Here is a 16,816-nt window from a genome sequence, read left to right on the forward strand (position 1 = left end):
GCGGGGCCGGGCCGGCATCACATGGCCCAAATAGCGCCCGGCACGGCTCCGCTCCGCCCCCGGCACGGCCCGGCCCGGCCCGGCCCCGCTCCGCCCCGCCCCCGGCACGGCCCGGCCCCGCTCCGCCCCGCCCCCGGCACGGCCCGGCCCGGCTCGGCCCCGCTCCGCCCCCGGCCCGGCCCGGCACGGCACGGCACGGCACGGGGCGCGGCCGCTCCGCCCGGGCAGCGCCGGCGGCGGGCGGGGCCGGGAACGGGGCCGGGAACGGAATGGAGCGGGGCCGGGCAGAGATCGGGGCCGTGTCGCCGCCGCCGGCGCGGGTCGCGGGTCGCGGGTCGCGGGTCGCGGGTCGCGGGTCGCGGGTCGCGGGTCGCGGGGCACAGCGTTATCCCCGGAGCGGCGGCCCCTGTGCCCATCCCCGGCACGGTTTCTGTGTGAAATCTGGGCTGCTGTAGTGCTGTTCTGTCCAGGAACGGCTGAAAATAGCGGCGAGTCCCGGGCGTGGCGCGGGGATCTCCGCGCACCGTGCGGGCCCTCGGTGATGGGCGCATCCTCCCGTCGCCACCGCGTTCCGCAGTGCTGCCCAGAAAGGGGATCGGACACGGGAAGGGGCTGCCCGGGGAGGTGGCGGAGTCTCCGCGCCCGGAGGTGTTTTAGGAATGCCCGGCCGTGGCACTTTGTGCCGGTGTTATGTCACAGGATGCACTCGGTGTTCTCGGAGGTCTTTTCCCCCTAACCGATTCTGTGGTTCTGTGATTCTGTGATTCTGTGATTTGTTTCAGCCACTCCCTGCAATCTCTGGTTGCTTTTTAAAGACTCATTTGTTTACCGAAATAAACCAGGGAAATACAATTCTGTTCATTTCAGTCCTCGTTCGAAAAACAACCCTTTGGGCAAGTCTGACCCGGTAGTGTCCCTCTGAGATGATTCATTTTTCAGCGTTTCCAGACAAAAAGACTTGTTTGTAGCAATACTGCTCGAGCTGCAAAGCCGAGGATTGTGATAAATTCAGCAAGCCATATTGCATGGGATACCTCCAAGGACCACCTAGGAGCTGCAGGAAGTGGTGTGAGTGATTCAGGGGTGGCAGCCTGCCATCTGAGTCACTGTGGAATGAATGCCCCTGCCTGCTGCTGACTTATTGTCTTTTGGGATCGGACGTGAGCACGGGGTTTGACATTTCTCATCGCTGATGGTCTTGGGGCACATGTGAAAAAGGAGCACAGTTAATTCGTGTGCCCCTCATATCCGTGCAGGACTGAGGCACTAATTTGTTGAGCATATTTTGATGTCCGTGGGGAATAGTTGCTCTGTGCCAGCCACTGTGGTCCCTTAAAAAAACACATTCACATCAGAATAAATTTATTAGTCTAGCTGACCAGAAACACCGGGGAGATTGTAGATACAGCACAAACACGTTCTTTCACACCCTTCAAAATAAAAATAGGAAGGTTTATGTTAAATAGATACACATTCGGGAAGCTTGTTCAAAACCACTTTGCTTTGACCTGGTCCTGCTCGTATTTAAGTTACTTTTCCCCACTGATTTCAGGGAGAAGTGGGGTGGGGGAGCTGTAGGAGCAGCAGGGAGGCTGGAGGAAACCAGACGTGACAAGTGCTGAAGCAGAACTTCTCAGCTTTGTGGTGGCTCCTCGCCAGATGAGATCACAGCTCCTTTGGAATCTTGTCTGCTTTTATTTCCTTAATATTTGACTTTCTTGCTTCCTCAAGAAGCAGGAATTGCTCATCTTCAATCGCTTGCTTTGGGCACTGTCTACATCTCAAACAGCAGCACAAGCAGAGGCAGAGGCGGGTGAGAGACCGGGACCAGAGTTTATGGCCTGCAGTGGGATCCCTCTGAGCCTCTTTGGAGAGCGGACTAGGGACGGAGCCTGGAGCGGCAGAGACTTTTCCAGCTCCCATCCTTGTGGATTTGTGCCAAGACCACTAAAAGGAAGGTGGGAGGAGGAGGACTGACTTGGCATGGCTGCTTTCCTGTGGTCAGCATTCAGCACCGAAGACCAGCTCTGGGGTCTGGACGGGGATGAGCATCCACCTTCTGAGAGCTGCGTCCCTTTTGAACGCCTGAAGTGAAATATTTAAATCCTTTGGGCTCCCAGCATGGGCTCCGAGGCTGGGACAGACTTTGTGGATGCGCCTGACCGAGGCTGCCCTTGCAGCAGGAGGCTGCAGAGGCAGAGGGGATCCCACTGAGTTTGGAGGGGCTGTGCAAAGACAGAAATCCTGGAGCTCCGTGTGCCCTGGGGAGAGCGGAGGGGGAGAGGGCGGCCACAGAAACACGGCCGGGCCTTGAGGCAGACAATGCAGCAGGTCGCGAACAATGAGCGCCTGCCATGGGCGGCCGCACGGCCAAAGTAACGCAGTGTGCGGCAGGACAGAGCGGCTGCGAAAACAGCAGCGGCACCACCGAGAAACCCCGCCGAGCCTGCCTCAGGACAGTCAACAGACCCTCCTCGGCTGGAAGGTGGCGTGGACGAGGGAGTGAGAGAGAGAGAGGGATGGAGGAGAAGGAAGAGGCGTCCCCCAGGGGCACACCTGGGCTGGTGTGAGACACAGACACACCTGGGCTGGTGTGAGACACCGACACAGCTGGGCTGGTGTGAGACACAGACAGACCTGGGCTGGTGTGAGACACAGACACAGCTGGGCTGGTGTGAGACACCGACACAGCTGGGCTGGTGTGAGACACAGACACAGCTGGGCTGGTGTGACACACCGACACAGCTGGGCTGGTGTGAGACACAGACACAGCTGGGCTGGTGTGAGACACCGACACACCTGGGCTGGTGTGAGACACAGACACAGCTGGGCTGGTGTGAGACACCGACACACCTGGGCTGGTGTGAGACACAGACACAGCTGGGCTGGTGTGACACACCGACACAGCTGGGCTGGTGTGAGACACAGACACAGCTGGGCTGGTGTGAGACACCGACACACCTGGGCTGGTGTGAGACACAGACACAGCTGGGCTGGTGTGAGACACCGACACACCTGGGCTGGTGTGAGACACAGACACAGCTGGGCTGGTGTGACACACCGACACACCTGGGCTGGTGTGAGACACCGACACAGCTGGGCTGGTGTGAGACACCGACACACCTGGGCTGGTGTGAGACGCCGACACAGCTGGGCTGGTGTGAGACACCGACACACCTGGGCTGGTGTCACACACAGCCGGGCTGCTCAGGAAAGGCTCCTCCGGCAGGACAGGGCTGCGAAAAGCGGCGGCAGCAGCACGGGCGAGCAGCTCCCTCTGCTGCTGGCCCAGCTGTCCCCAGAGCGGCCCCCGGCTGCCAGACCTGATTCCCTGCTGCTGCGGGGAGAGGGAGCCCGGGCAAGGACCTGAGCACCCGCAGTCAGTCAGGGGCAGGGCGCAGCCTCCCCGGCCACGATCCGGCAATTCCCGGGGCTGGGAGCACACCGAGGGTCCCCACTGCTCCCGGCACGGCGCAGAGGGATGCACGGCACGCACCCGTGCCAGCTCTGCACTGCTGCAGCACCCATGCCAGCCCTGCACTGCTGCAGCATTGTGCCAGCTCTGCACTGCTGCAGCATTGTGCCAGCTCTGCATTGCTGCGGCACCAGTGCCAGCTCTGCATTGCTGCAGCACCCAGTGCCAGCTCTGCACTGCTGCGGCATTGTGCCAGCTCTGCATTGCTGCGGCACCAGTGCCAGCTCTGCATTGCTGCAGCATTGTGCCAGCTCTGCACTGCTGCAGCATTGTGCCAGCTCTGCATTGCTGCAGCATTGTGCCAGCTCTGCACTGCTGCAGCACTGTGCCAGCTCTGCATTGCTGCAGCATTGTGCCAGGTCTGCATTGCTGCAGCACCCAGTGCCAGCTCTGCACTGCTGTAGCACTGTGCCAACTCTGCACCGCTGCAGCACCCAAGCTCAGCTCGTGCTGGGCCTCCAGCTGCACCCTGTTTAAATGCAGTTCTGCCCACTGTGTTACTGAGCAGCTCTGCACTGTGCTGACAGGAGCCGTGGAAATGCAGCTCGGGGGCTAAATCAGGGGAGACCTTCCTGAGGCCTCCTGGCCACTCCAGCACCCCGCACTGCACTGGCTGATTCCATCTGCTCACCTTAAAAGGGCTTTGGCTGCTCCTTGCTTTGAAAAGTCCTGGCCCTGTCTGGGTGAGACACCAAAAAAATAGAAAGCAAGATTCAGAGTGAACATTTAGTGCTGCAGTGACACCCAGCCCACTCTGCACAACTAAAACCCTGAAACTTCACTCCCCAGGAGGACAGGGAAAGGGCACCCATCTCTAGAAGAAATTAAAAAACACTTCTTGTTAAAAACTATTTATTTTTTATAAATATAACTCTTCATTCATTAAACAACATGAAAAGAATTACAAAACTTTACTCATGGGGAAAAAAAAAAGATTTTATAATATCATTTATGAAAGTTGAAGTGGAAAATGAGTTATTTCCAGTGTTAGTTTTCTGTAAAACAGATAATCATACCATTAAATTGTAGGAATGCACTTGACATTAAAAAAATTAATAAAATTGGTATCAGTGATCACTTTTGGGAGAAACAGACTGTAAGCAGTTATTCCATGGAGCTGCCTTTGCAGAGAAAGGTTAATACAAGCTCTCAAGAAGGTGCACACCTTCTATTAATAACTTTCACAAAATAAAAATAGCCCTGCTTCCTTGGCCTACAGCCCAGTGGATTGCTACCATTCCTCCTCATTGGATTTGTTGCTCATTTAACCCTTCCTCCCATCCAGTCTCTCTCTCTGCAGTCACAAATTTTCTATATTCAAAAATATTTGGTTTTCATTTAGCAAATGCTAAGTATTAAAGAGTTTAACAGGAATTGTCTGTGTGAAAAAAAATACACTGCTGAAAAATCCCCCAAACAACCCAGATAGCTCCGTTCACCAAGGAAAACGTGTGGGAACTTTTAATGGATTTTAATAAAATCTAGGATAAATTTTAGGGTGACCCACTAGATAGAGGCTTCACAAATAAACCCTATTTTCAGTTGCAAAGAACAGTAGCTCCCTGGGGAAAAAAACCCCACGTGGTTATTTAAAAGTGCAAATAAACCTCTCTGATTATTTCAAGAGGTGCCAGCCACATGTTACCAAGCAAGTGTGCAAAAATAAGAAAATTCCAATGCCACAGTGACCTGTAAGACAGGAATAGCCTCTGTCATTCAGAACAATACAGTTACTCTCTCAAAGGTCAGTTTTGCATTAAAACGTGTTCCCTCACACCGAACACAAAAGAACTGGAATGAAGTTAACATGGAGACAGTTTTGTTTAAAAAGAAAAGATTTCTCTGCTAGCTAAACCCAACAATTCCTGTGAGCACCAAGCTTTTCCCTCAGTAATTATTGCAGAGCTGGCAAACAGCGGCTCTGTGAGCTGCCACACTCCTCACCCTGTCCCCATTGTTTTAACAGCCCCGAAAGCAGTTTGCCTTCCCTCCCAAGCCCCGAAAGCAGTTTGCCTTCCCTCCCAAGCCCCGAAAGCAGTTTGCCTTGCCTCCCCAAGCCCCGAAAGCAGTTTGCCTTCCCTCCCCATGCCCTGAAAGCAGTTTGCCTTCCCTCCCAAGCCCCGAAAGCAGTCTTCCTTCCTCCCCCACGCCCCGTGGGATCAGCCATCACTTCATGAACGCAGCCAATTCCTGCTGCCAGGCTCAGCCTCCGCTCCTGGGCAGTCTGCAAAGGTTCAGGACTGCAGGGAGCTCCCAGGTCGGTGCCAGCATTTAGGGGCCGCCTGCCCCAGAAGCCAGAGAGGGTCTGTGGTGCCAGGGAAGCCCAGGCACTGCCAGAGAAGCCTGGCTCACACCACGATGGGCCGCAGGGACAAGATCCACGTGCCCACCACCTTCACATCACTGAGACAACGACTCTGGCCCAGCCAGGCAGAGCAGGGCAGGGGATGGACGTGTCATTATTGTCTTTTAGCCTGAGAATTACACAAAATTAGGAAGAATTTGGCAGGCAGTTGGTTTAACAAGTCACAAGTAGTGCCTGTGAGGTAGTTACACGCCAGTAAGCACAAAGGCCCGACAGGAAAACTGAGGCACTTCAAGGTGAGGTCATTTGTCCAAAGTCTCAGTCAGAACCCAGAGCAGAGCCAGAGATGCTGCACTGGACTCTGAGCCCAGCTCCCTCCAGGCTCAAATGTCAGAGGTGCTGCAGGATGCCCCAGAGGCGGGAGGTGTCAGGGATGGAGCTGCTGCCTGGCCATAGTGTAGGACAGTCCAGGCTGCAAAGGCCACGCAGACAAGGGAGGAGGGACACTGGGGAGGCCTCAGCCCAGCAGAGCCTCATAATCCACATACCAGACCAGCTGGCCAGAGCTGGGGCTGACACCCGAGACTGGCCATTTCCTGGGCTCGTGGCCCACTCTGCTGAGCAGGGCGGTGATGTCGTGCTTGCCCTTGCCCAGCACCAGCACAAACACCTGCCTGGCCCTGTTGATGAGGGGCAGGCTGAGGCTCATCCTCTGGTGAGGCTTGGCAGGGCTCTCAGTCAGCACCACGGTGGGAGGCCCGTCCAGGCCGTTCTGGGAGCGGGGGAAGAGCGAGGCCGTGTGCCCATCCGTGCCCACCCCCAGCAGCACCAGGTCGAAGCTGCTGTTGGCCACCAGGGCCGCGATGTCCTCGGCGTAGAGCCGGGCGCCGCCGTCCTCCTCCACGCACAGCCGCCGGTTCAGGTGCACGGGCATGGGGTGGATGTTGAAGTAGGGCAGCCTGACGTGCTGCAGGAGGTGCCCGTGCAGCCCCTGGAAGTTGGACTGGCTGTCGGTGAGGGGCACGCAGCGCTCATCCACCAGCCACACGTGCGTGTGCCGCCAGGGGAAGCCGAAGTGGTGGCGGGCCAGGCGCCGGAACAGCCCCGCGGGGCTGGAGCCGCCCGACAGCGCCAGGTGGAACTGCCCCGAGCGAGCCACGCTGCTCAGCGCCGCCTCCTCCATGTCGCACGCCAGCTGCGAGATCAGCTCCTCGGCCCACGCTGACACCAGCGGACTCTGCCGGAATTTGGTCTGGATTGCCCTGAAGTCACGGGGCATCTGCCCGCCGGGGCTCAGCAGCTGGGCCGGCTCCGGCAGGGTGAAGGCCACTCCGCCGCTGACCATCTCAAAGTCCAGCAGGTGCTGGTTCTCCACGCCCCCGGGGTACAGGCGCGGGGGCTGGCGGGACGTGCTGTGCAGCAGAGGGGTCCAGAACGCCCAGGAGGCCAGCAGGTTCTCCGTGGTGATGAAGAAATCCTTCCTGCCGTGGTAGATGTTGGAGATGAGGACGGAATAGGCGTCTCTCTCTTTCACAGGGCCGTACACGTAGAAATCAGACAGGGGCTGTCCGAAGACGCGCAGGTCTGACCCAGCCTCTGCTTCCTTCCAGCTGTCTTTGGGCATGACAGGCTGGAAGAGGTTCCTGCTCACCAGCACCGCGGGGGTGTTGAGGGCGCCGTGCCCGAAGTAGAAGATGATCTGCTTGGGTTTGCACTGGCTGTGCCCCGCGTCCCTCAGGGTGCCGCTCTGCGGGCAGTAGGCCCTGTTCCTGAAGAGGACCCGGGCGTAGCCCACGCGCTCATCCAGAGCCTTCCCCGAGGTCAGCAGGAACGGGACCCCGTCCCAGCGCAGGCTGCTGCTGCGGACCAGCACCCCTGAAACGGCACACACACACCTGAGCGCCAACAGCACACACCCACTGCACACCTGAGCACCAACAGCACACCCACGGCACACCTGAGCACCAACAGCTCACACACACTGCACACCTGAGCACCAACAGCACACCCACGGCACACCTGAGCACCAGCAGCACACCCACTGCACACCTGAGCACCAACAGCACACCCACGGCACACCTGAGCACCAACAGCACACCCACGGCACACCTGAGCACCAACAGCACACCCACGGCACACCTGAGCACCAGCAGCACACCCACTGCACACCTGAGCACCAGCAGCACACCCACGGCACACCTGAGCACCAGCAGCACACCCACGGCACACCTGAGCACCAACAGCACACCCACTGCACACCTGAGCACCAGCAGCACACCCACGGCACACCTGAGCACCAACGGCACACACCCACGGCACACCTGAGCACCAACAGCACACCCACTGCACACCTGAGCACCAACGGCACACACCCACGGCACACCTGAGCACCAACAGCACACCCACTGCACACCTGAGCACCAACAGCACACCCACGGCACACCTGAGCACCAGCAGCACACACACACTGCACACCTGAGCACCAGCAGCACACCCACGGCACACCTGAGCACCAACAGCACACCCACGGCACACCTGAGCACCAACAGCACACCCACGGCACACCTGAGCACCAACAGTACACACCCACAGCACACCTGAGCACCAACAGCACACCCACGGCACACCTGAGCACCAACAGCACACCCACGGCACACCTGAGCGCCAGCAGCACACCCACTGCACACCTGAGCACCAACAGCACACCCACGGCACACCTGAGCACCAACAGCACACACACACTGCACACCTGAGCACCAACAGCACACCCACGGCACACCTGAGCACCAACAGCACACCCACGGCACACCTGAGCACCAACAGCACACCCACGGCACACCTGAGCACCAGCAGCACACCCACGGCACACCTGAGCACCAACAGCACACCCACTGCACACCTGAGCACCAACAGCACACACACACTGCAGAGGTGAGCAGCACACACCCCTGGGTCATCTCCTGCCTGTTAATCCCCCTCCCCAGCTCCTCTGGCAGCCGCTGTGCCTGCAGCTCCACACTCAGCCCTTCCATGACTTCACTGCCTACCCAGGACTCGATGATCTTTAAGGTCCCTTCCCACCCAGGCCATTCTATGGTTCCCAGTCTCTCCTGCTCCCCTGCTGAGCGCCCTCCCAGCTGCCCCACTTGTTCAGCCTCCTTTCATCTGGCAGGAAACCAGTTTCTGAGCACGGGCATCATTCAGACAACACCCTTGTTCACAGCACGGCTAGAGATGGCCGCGTGGTTCACTCATCACAGAGCACAAAGCTTTACCCCCAGCTGCAGAGAGCAACTCGACTTCATGAACAGGCAAAGGAGTTTACAGGCCACTCCTAAAAACAATGCAGGGATTTTATAAAGATGGCCCTTAGCTCTTCCACTTCCCATTCCCTGGATCTTCGGTTAACTACCACGACAACAGGATTCTCTTTTCACATCTCCTGCTCTCCTCAGCTCAGACTGCTCCCCTGGCCAGGGCCCAGCCCAAACCCTCACCTGCAAAGGTTGGTGTGGTGCTGACGTAGCCCGGTGCCTCCTGCAGCTCCTCCTGCACCTGGCTGCCGTAGGCCTGGTACTGGCCCAGCACGGCACTGCTCCTCTCCAGGCCCCAGAGGGACTGGAAGGCCTGCAGCTTGTGCTGCACCACCTCCTGGGCACTGCTGACGTTGGCAGGGAGCTCCATGATGAGGAACATGAGGGCCTCGGTGAGGTGGTTCTGCAGCACGTCCCGGATCACCCCGTACTGCTCGTAGAAGCTGGTGCGGCCTGGGCACAGAGAGAGGGCAAAATGCTGCTCAGGTGACCTGGGCCCCTTGTCTGCATCACAACGTGGCTGCCAGGGACAGCAAAGCTCCTCTCCTCCCCACCCTGCGATTAACCTGAGGCAATCAAGCTCAGGGAAGCTGTGGGTGTCCTGTCACTGGATGTGTTCAAGGGCTGGTTGCACAGAGCTTTGGGGAACCTGTCCTAGTGAAAGTTGTCACTGCCTGTGGCAGGACTGGATGGTTTTCCTGTCCTCAGAAGGCTCTGGCTGAGCCATGCCCTTGGGAGACAAAATTTCGTGCACAGAGCCACGCTTCCCACTCCCTGCCTGGCTTCTCATGCAGGTGGGAGCAGTGGGAGAAGGACAGGGCCCTCCTGCAGTGACTCAAGGCTGCAGCACCACCACAGCCTTCCCCTCCTGACTGATCATTCATCTCCCCTGCCCCAGTCCAAAGGCACACTCATTAATGGAATCAATGCTGCAGACTTGCTGGGAGCCAGGCTGCCAGCTGAAGCTGCACAGGGGAAAAAAAGACATCAAATGCCAAATGCCAAAGTTGTTCAGGGAGGGGAGGGCACAGGGAGCAGCTGGGGCTGTGTGCAGACAAAGCTGCTCTCCCTAAACCTCTCTGCAGTGCATCCCTCTCCCACAGACAGGCTCAGGTGAGCTCTGGGCTGCCAAACCAAACATCAGCACTCCAAGTTTGATAAACCTGCATTAACTCAGTCTGTGGTGGCTGAGGGAGGCAGACAGAGACAAAGTGAGTGTGGGAGCAATCCCGATGGTGCAGACGCCAGGGCACCTGGCGTGCCCAGCAGTGCTTTGTGCTGAGCACTGCAGAGGGGATGCTGCAGCATTGCAGGGAGGCAGCGCAGCCTGTCCTTCAGCAGGAGACCCACGCTGCCACTCTGGGCTGGGGCTGTCCCTCTGCAGTGCTCCAACCACGACACAGAGGCGGGGAAAGAAACAGGCAGACAAAGCCAGGCTGACCCAGGGACAGAAACATCCAGGCAGGAGATGCAGGAGCATGTCCCAGAGAACAGCACAAAGGCGCACCCGGGGTGAGCCTGGTGTCTGACAGGGCAGCAACACAAAGGGGCTGTTGTTACAACAACCACATTACTGCAGCACTGAGCTGAAGTGGCCTCAGCCTGCATCAACTGCAAATCTAGAGCTGTTTACCAAGAATCGGGATGGAAAGGTCAGCAGTGCCCCCAGAGCTCTGCAGCAGAAAAACCTGGGGGCTCTGCCCCTGCTCCCACATGAATGGCAAATGGATTCTTTTCTTAGAGGCAGCAACACTACCTGGAAGTGAGTCAGTCTCCAGCACAGGAAGAGTGGGACAGTCCCTCTCTGTTTCACACACCATTCACCTGTTCCTTTTGGATTTCTGTACCAGCACCACCTCAAGGGCCACCTCCCCACTATTAACAAGTTCTCCCTCACTCACCCCGCACTCTGCACACTCCCCTCACCAACCTTTAGCATCCACAGTCTCCTTCAAGACAACCTCCACTCTTTCCACGTGATGCTGGTTCCAAATTGGGTCCAGAAACTGTCGGTTCTGATCCCGAAAGGGCAGGATATGGGCCACAGCCTGTGAGGGGGAAAATTCAAAACCCGATAAAAACTCAGCAGACACCCACAGTGCCTCTGCCTCACTGCCCCATCCAGCAGCCAGGCAGCAGAGCAGAGTGGGTCAGAGAAGGGAAAAGCAGCAGGAGCCTGCAGTGATGCACAGTAGGGTCCCCAGTGACCACCCAGAGCAGACATTAAAGGCCTCCCCGAGGCATTTTGAGGTTTCATGTGAAAAGGCTGAACTACAAACTGCAGAGCACTCTGTTTATATCTGTCAGAGGACAAAGGGCTGAGTCAGACCATCCTGGGACTAATGTGAGGCTCCAAAGTGCTGAAACACATCAGTTCAGGTGCTTACACCATCTGCTCTTTTGGGAAGACAAAATAAACCCCCAAAAACAAAGCAGAAGAAATTCCCCCCTTAGTGGAGATGCTCTCCCAGCAGCTGGACATGCAACCTGTGAGTAAAACCTGGCCACAGTGCCACGGCTGGGACAGGCTGTTCTGGAGTGTGGCATCACATTCCAGAGAAACAAGGATGGCAATGTCCTTGAACACGTTCCCTCTGGGACACTGCAGCTCCACACCCTGAGCTGCACCTGCAGCAGACAATCCCTCCAGCCCGGAGTGCAGCACAGGGCAGGGGGAAACCTTCCCCCACAGAACCAACATCCCACCAGCTCCTTATCATATCAAATGAAGGAGTGCTTCCAGAAGCCAAGGCAGAGCAGAGAGGCCTGTGTGTAATGAGATGTGGAGCTGTGAGAGGACAGGGGCTGCCTGCTCAGCGAAACCAAAGCCCTGACCTTGGGGAGGAGGCCAGAGGAGTTCTGCATCTCTGCTCCAGGCACACAGAGCCCAGCCCAGCAGGAGGGACCCTCATCACTCCAACAGCAGCAAGCCCTGCTTTGGTCTGCACATTTCCTCTGCTCTCCCAGAGGATGGACAGCAGCACCAGGACAGGACTGCAGGAGCAAATGGAGGCTCTGCATGGATTTGGGAGGGGAACAACGCCCTCAGCAGACACAGAACTGACCACTGAGAACCCCCAGGCACTGAGCCCCTCAGCCTGGCACACTGCTCACCTGCTTGCCCAGGTAATGGTCCACCCTGAACATCTCCTCCTCCCTGAAGAAGCCTGCCAGCTGTGCAGCCAGCTGCTGGGCCGAGTCCAGGTCGTGGCCAAAGGGCTTCTCCAGCACCACACGCAGCCAGGCTCCAGCAGGGGGCCGGCAGCTGCTGTTGATGTGCCGGGCGATCTCCGTGTAGGCAAAGGGGGGCACTGAGAAGTAGAAGATCCTCCCAGCCTCCCTCAGCCCCTCCTGGGCCAGCAGGGTCTCTATCTCCCTGTTCAGAGCCGTGTAGTTCTCGGCAGTCTTTAGCTGGTGGTACTGGCTCAGCTTCAGGAACTGGTCCTTGAGCACGGCACACCTGTCGGGGGCCTCGTCGGGGGGACAGGAGAGCTCCTTCAGCACGTCAAACATCAGCCTCTGCCCCGGCTCCAGAGCTGCCAGGGCAGCCCCGTGGAAGGTGAAGCTGTGGCCACTGCTCACTTGGTCCATGTAGAGCTGGAACAGGCCCTGCCACAAATACTTCTTGGCCAAATCGCCCGTGGCTCCCAGCAGGACCACGGAGATGTGGCCCTGGGACGCCCCGGCTGGGGAGGGGAGGGCTCCCACCAACAGCACCGTGCACAGGAGCCTTCCCAGCATCCTGGGGACAAGAGGCAGAGCCAGGAACACTAGAGGCAGGAAGAAAAACCCAAATCAATCCATGCTGCAGCGCCGCAAAACACAACACAAGGTGACCTGAACACAGCACAAGGCTACCTGCTTTCCCCAGAAGGGCCGGGGGCTTCTGCCTGGATCCTCCACCCAACAGCCTCTCCTGCCCTCCACGATGTGAATCAGGGCAGTAATTTGGGTTCCTGACAAGTCTGCAGCCTCCTTCTGCACACCAGGAGAGGAAGGCAGTGTGTGCTGGAGGTCTTTGGGCAGCACGTGCCCTGCTCCCACAGCTGAGAGGTGTCCCAGGGAAACTGAAGCCCATTTCTATCCAAATCTCCGAGCTGGGCACAGAGGAGCACACGTGCTGCGCACTGAGCACACGTGCCTGCACACTGAATCCTGCTCCCCACGTCCTGCTTGGGACTTTGCTCAAACAGTGCTGGCCTGCCCTGGCATGGCTTCATGTCAATATTGTCACAGCAGCTCAGGGACAAACACGAGCACTGGCAGTCCCAGGATCTTCCTTCCCTTAACAGCTCCTGCGCACCACCACCAAACTGGGTTCTCCTGGGAGATTGGTGTGATAAAACAGCTCTGGGGAAGAAGTTCAGTTCTCAGACTGACTGAACCAGTCTAGATGCTGCCTCATGGTGCCTGTGTCTGTGGCCAGGTGACAACCTGGGTGTGTGTTCTGCCTCCTGCAACCTCCTCCACTGAAGAGCAGGTCGTGTTCTGCCCTTCTCCACTCAGCGCCCATTCAAACCCCTGCAGCCAGGCCAAAAAGTCCCTTTGCTCACACTTATTTACTCAAAATAAAGTTGTTTTTAAGAAAAAAGACATTCAGCACTCACACCGAGAAACACAGCAATGACTTTGCATCTCAAGAGATGAAATGTCACTGAAGGGAGGTTTAGTGACTCCTGTATGGGTGACTAAAGCACTGTGCTGCTCTCATTACAGCAGCTAATATTTCAGCAGCTCTCACACTGGCTATCTCTTTCCTTTCCTTTCATTTTCTGAAGCTGTGTTTAGCTGGACCAGAGCCCTCACAGCAGTGTTATTTACTTCTTTATAAACTTTGAGCTCTGGTCAATAAATGATAATAACAGTTCCAATGAACATCTGGATCTTTCTCCCTGCCTGCAGCTTGAGCTGGTCTGTAGAAATCTTGTGTTTCTCCCCCCAGCAGACTCACCTGTAACACAGGAGCTTTGCAGACCACGGTGGCAAAAGCAGCTGGAAATTCTCCTGCAGAGTCTCTCCCAGAGCAGATGTGGCCCCTCCTGTGCCTGGGTGTCTCTGATCAGTGGTCAGGTGTGCAGGACAGATAAGGCAGGTTGTTCCCTTCCTGGAAAACGGGAGGAAAGACCCAATTACAACAGAGAGAAAAAACCAAATGAGCCTGAGCCAGCAATGTCCCAGCACACCCCTGCTCACCATCCTGCCCCACTGGCTGTGCTGAAGCCTTTGGGTGCTGTTTGTGAGCAGGTAAAACACAGGCATGAGTGGTAATTCCTGCTCCCAGACAGCCACAACAAGGGGTAATGTGTTCTGTGAGTTTAACTCTCTCTCCAGCCCTCTGGTCTCTGCCTCCTCTCCTCACCGTTTGAGCTCCACGGACTCACTGAAGGAATGCAGCCAGCAGCCCTGGCAGCTGCAAAGGGGCACTCCTGAGGTTCTGCCTGCAGGATAAACGATTATCTGGTTTGCCTGCAGAGTAAGTGACTATCTGGTTTCCCTTCCCCTGCTGCAGAGTTATAACACACGGATGACAAAGTTTCTCAATGCAATAAAAGGGGCGCTTACACTCCTTGAGCAACCTTTGTTCCAGGAAGCAGAGGCACTGACACACTGCCTGCTGCAGCCAAGGAACAGGCACCCAGAGAGGAATGGGAAAGGTCTGGGTGGGCCAGGCTGCTCCAGACCCACAGAAAGGAGAGAATTAGCCAGGGAACTTCCTGGCAGATCCAGCCACAGTCACGTGTCTTCCCAAACCAACGGAAAGCCAGTTTCACAACCCTCCCAATTGCAAAATATTGAGCTGCACTGCACAGAATAAGCTCAGTAATCCCAGCAGTGTTTGTTTACTGCTTTCATACCGGCTAATCGCCACCGTTCACATTAAAAAATAATACTCCAAAAATCCCCCGGCCAGCCAGAACAAAGTTACTCAGTCAGGCTTCAGGAAAAGACTCCTGGGCCTGATCCACACAAAACACGTACGAGCTTGGCCCAGCAGTCAGGCTGTGCATTCCCCTGCACGGCTACTGCAGCTCCCGTTCCACAGGAGCTCATTTCAGGTCTTCATGGAAAAAATGTGATTTTTGTTACCACTGTATCCCCACTGAAAAATAATCACCAGATGCACAGCCAAAAGAGCTGGACTTGGATGGTCCTTGTGGGTCCCTTCCAGCTGAGGATATTCTATGATTCTGTGATAAATGCAGCACGGCCTGGGGCTCCCGCAGAGCTCTGCACAGGTAACATGCGAAGGAAAGGGCTCTGAGATTGAGAACTGGGGAAACCCAACTGGTCTTGTGCATTTGCAAATATCAGGGCAGGAATTGCCTCACCACCAGCTTCTGGAAAAGTCCGAGGCTTAATGAGGAGACTCACATTAAAAGTAAGCTGAGAGGTGCAGGAATTCGTGTTTGGCCCTTCTGGCTCTGACTCAGCCTCACCCCGTGTGCTCCAGCACCAGCATCGTGACAGCAGCTGTTCCAAAACCCTGGAAAAGCAGGACAGGGGGACCGTGAGGAAACCACCCCAGTGTGTGGGCAGCGCACGGAATCTGGGGGAGGAGCTCACAGTGACAGGGACGAGCTCACCTGTGACAGGGATGAGCCCACCTGTGACAGGCATGAGCCCATGGGTGACAGGGATGAGCCCATCTGTGACAGGGATGAGCCCACCTGTGACAGGCATGAGCCCATGGGTGACAGGGATGAGCCCATCTGTGACAGGGATGAGCCCACCTGTGACATGGATGAGCCCACCTGTGGCAGGGATGAGCTCCAAGTGACAGGCATGAGCCCATGGGTGACAGGGATGAGCCCACCTGTGACAGGGACGAGCTCACCCGTGAGAGGGACGAGCCCCGTGTGACAGCGGCTGTGGCAGCCCCCGAGCACCGAGAGGGACCCGCCCGCCGCCCCCGGAGCTCCCCCGGCCCCGGGAAGGCCGGGCCGGGCCGCGGACACCGCGGGCTGAGGGGAAAGCAGGGCCGGGCCGGGAGCATCGCCCCTCCGTCCCTGCTCCATCCCCGCTCCATCCCCGCTCCATCCCCGCATCCGGCCCGCGGAGCCCCGGCCGCCCACGCGGTGCCGGAGCGGGCAGGCCGGTGCGCGGTGCGGCCGGCAGCACAGAGCGGGGCCGGGGCTGACCCCTCGCCGGTCCGGACTGACCCCTGGGCCCGGACTGACCCCCATCCCGGGCTGACCCCCATCCCGGGCTGACCCTCCCCGGCCCCGCCGCCCCCCGCTCACCTCCCGCCCCCCGCACCGCGCCGGCGGCGGCGGGCCCGACACAGCGCCCCGCCCACCGCGCGCCCGCCCCGCCCCGCCCCGACTCTGTGGTTGGCGGCGGTTCGCGCCTGGCGCTGGCGGCTCGGGAGGGAGGAAAAAAACGTACAGGGCTGAGGGGGCTCCGGGGTCACAGAATCCCCCCCGGGGGGACACGGGGACACAGAATCCTCCGAGGGGACTCGGATCCCGCCAGGATCCTGCCCAGCAGCGGCGCTGGGAACGCGCCTGGGCGCCGCGCTCGCAGCCCGTCCACGGCCGGCTGTTGCAGCAGGCGTGGGTCGGGGTGTGGCGCGTTCTCCTCTCGGCTCTTCGGGCTGGAAATGTTGGGAATGCAGCAACACCTTCACCGAAACCGGGGCTTTGGTGGCCTTCAAGGCCGAGTGTGATGCGGCACAAGCAACCCGGCCGAGTGGGATGGGTCCCTGCCCAGGGCGGGGGGCCG

General features: G+C 58.0%; 1 protein-coding gene across 1 annotated transcript; it reads right to left on the minus strand.

The window, feature by feature from the left end:
* Positions 1-4,336: 4,336 nt before the first annotated feature.
* Positions 4,337-15,573, minus strand: H6PD (hexose-6-phosphate dehydrogenase/glucose 1-dehydrogenase). The gene is made up of 6 exons (XM_066202953.1): positions 15,467-15,573; positions 14,046-14,198; positions 12,209-12,864; positions 11,025-11,142; positions 9,278-9,547; positions 4,337-7,655 (listed from the first exon to the last, which is right to left on the minus strand). The coding sequence occupies exons 3-6, from the start codon at positions 12,833-12,835 to the stop codon at positions 6,298-6,300; spliced, it is 2,373 nt and encodes a 790-aa protein (XP_066059050.1). The 5' UTR covers positions 12,836-12,864; positions 14,046-14,198; positions 15,467-15,573; the 3' UTR covers positions 4,337-6,297.
* Positions 15,574-16,816: the final 1,243 nt, after the last annotated feature.

Source organism: Chamaea fasciata, unplaced genomic scaffold, assembly GCF_029207755.1.
Source record: "Chamaea fasciata isolate MVZ Bird 193981 ecotype frontalis unplaced genomic scaffold, bChaFas1.0.hap1 SCAF_23, whole genome shotgun sequence".
NCBI lineage: Eukaryota > Metazoa > Chordata > Aves > Passeriformes > Sylviidae > Chamaea > Chamaea fasciata.

What these genes read in the sequence shown, in the direction of transcription:
- H6PD (XM_066202953.1), bottom strand. Translation starts at nt 12,835, where the DNA reads ATGCTGGGAAGGCTCCTGTGCACGGTGCTGTTGGTGGGAGCCCTCCCC. An exon ending in GGAGACTGTGGATGCTAAAG is followed by an intron (nt 9,548 to 11,024) that starts GTTGGTGAGGGG and finishes CTCTGTGCCCAG; the next exon opens with GCCGCACCAGCTTCTACGAG. An exon ending in CACCACACCAACCTTTGCAG is followed by an intron (nt 7,656 to 9,277) that starts GTGAGGGTTTGG and finishes GTGCCGTTTCAG; the next exon opens with GGGTGCTGGTCCGCAGCAGC.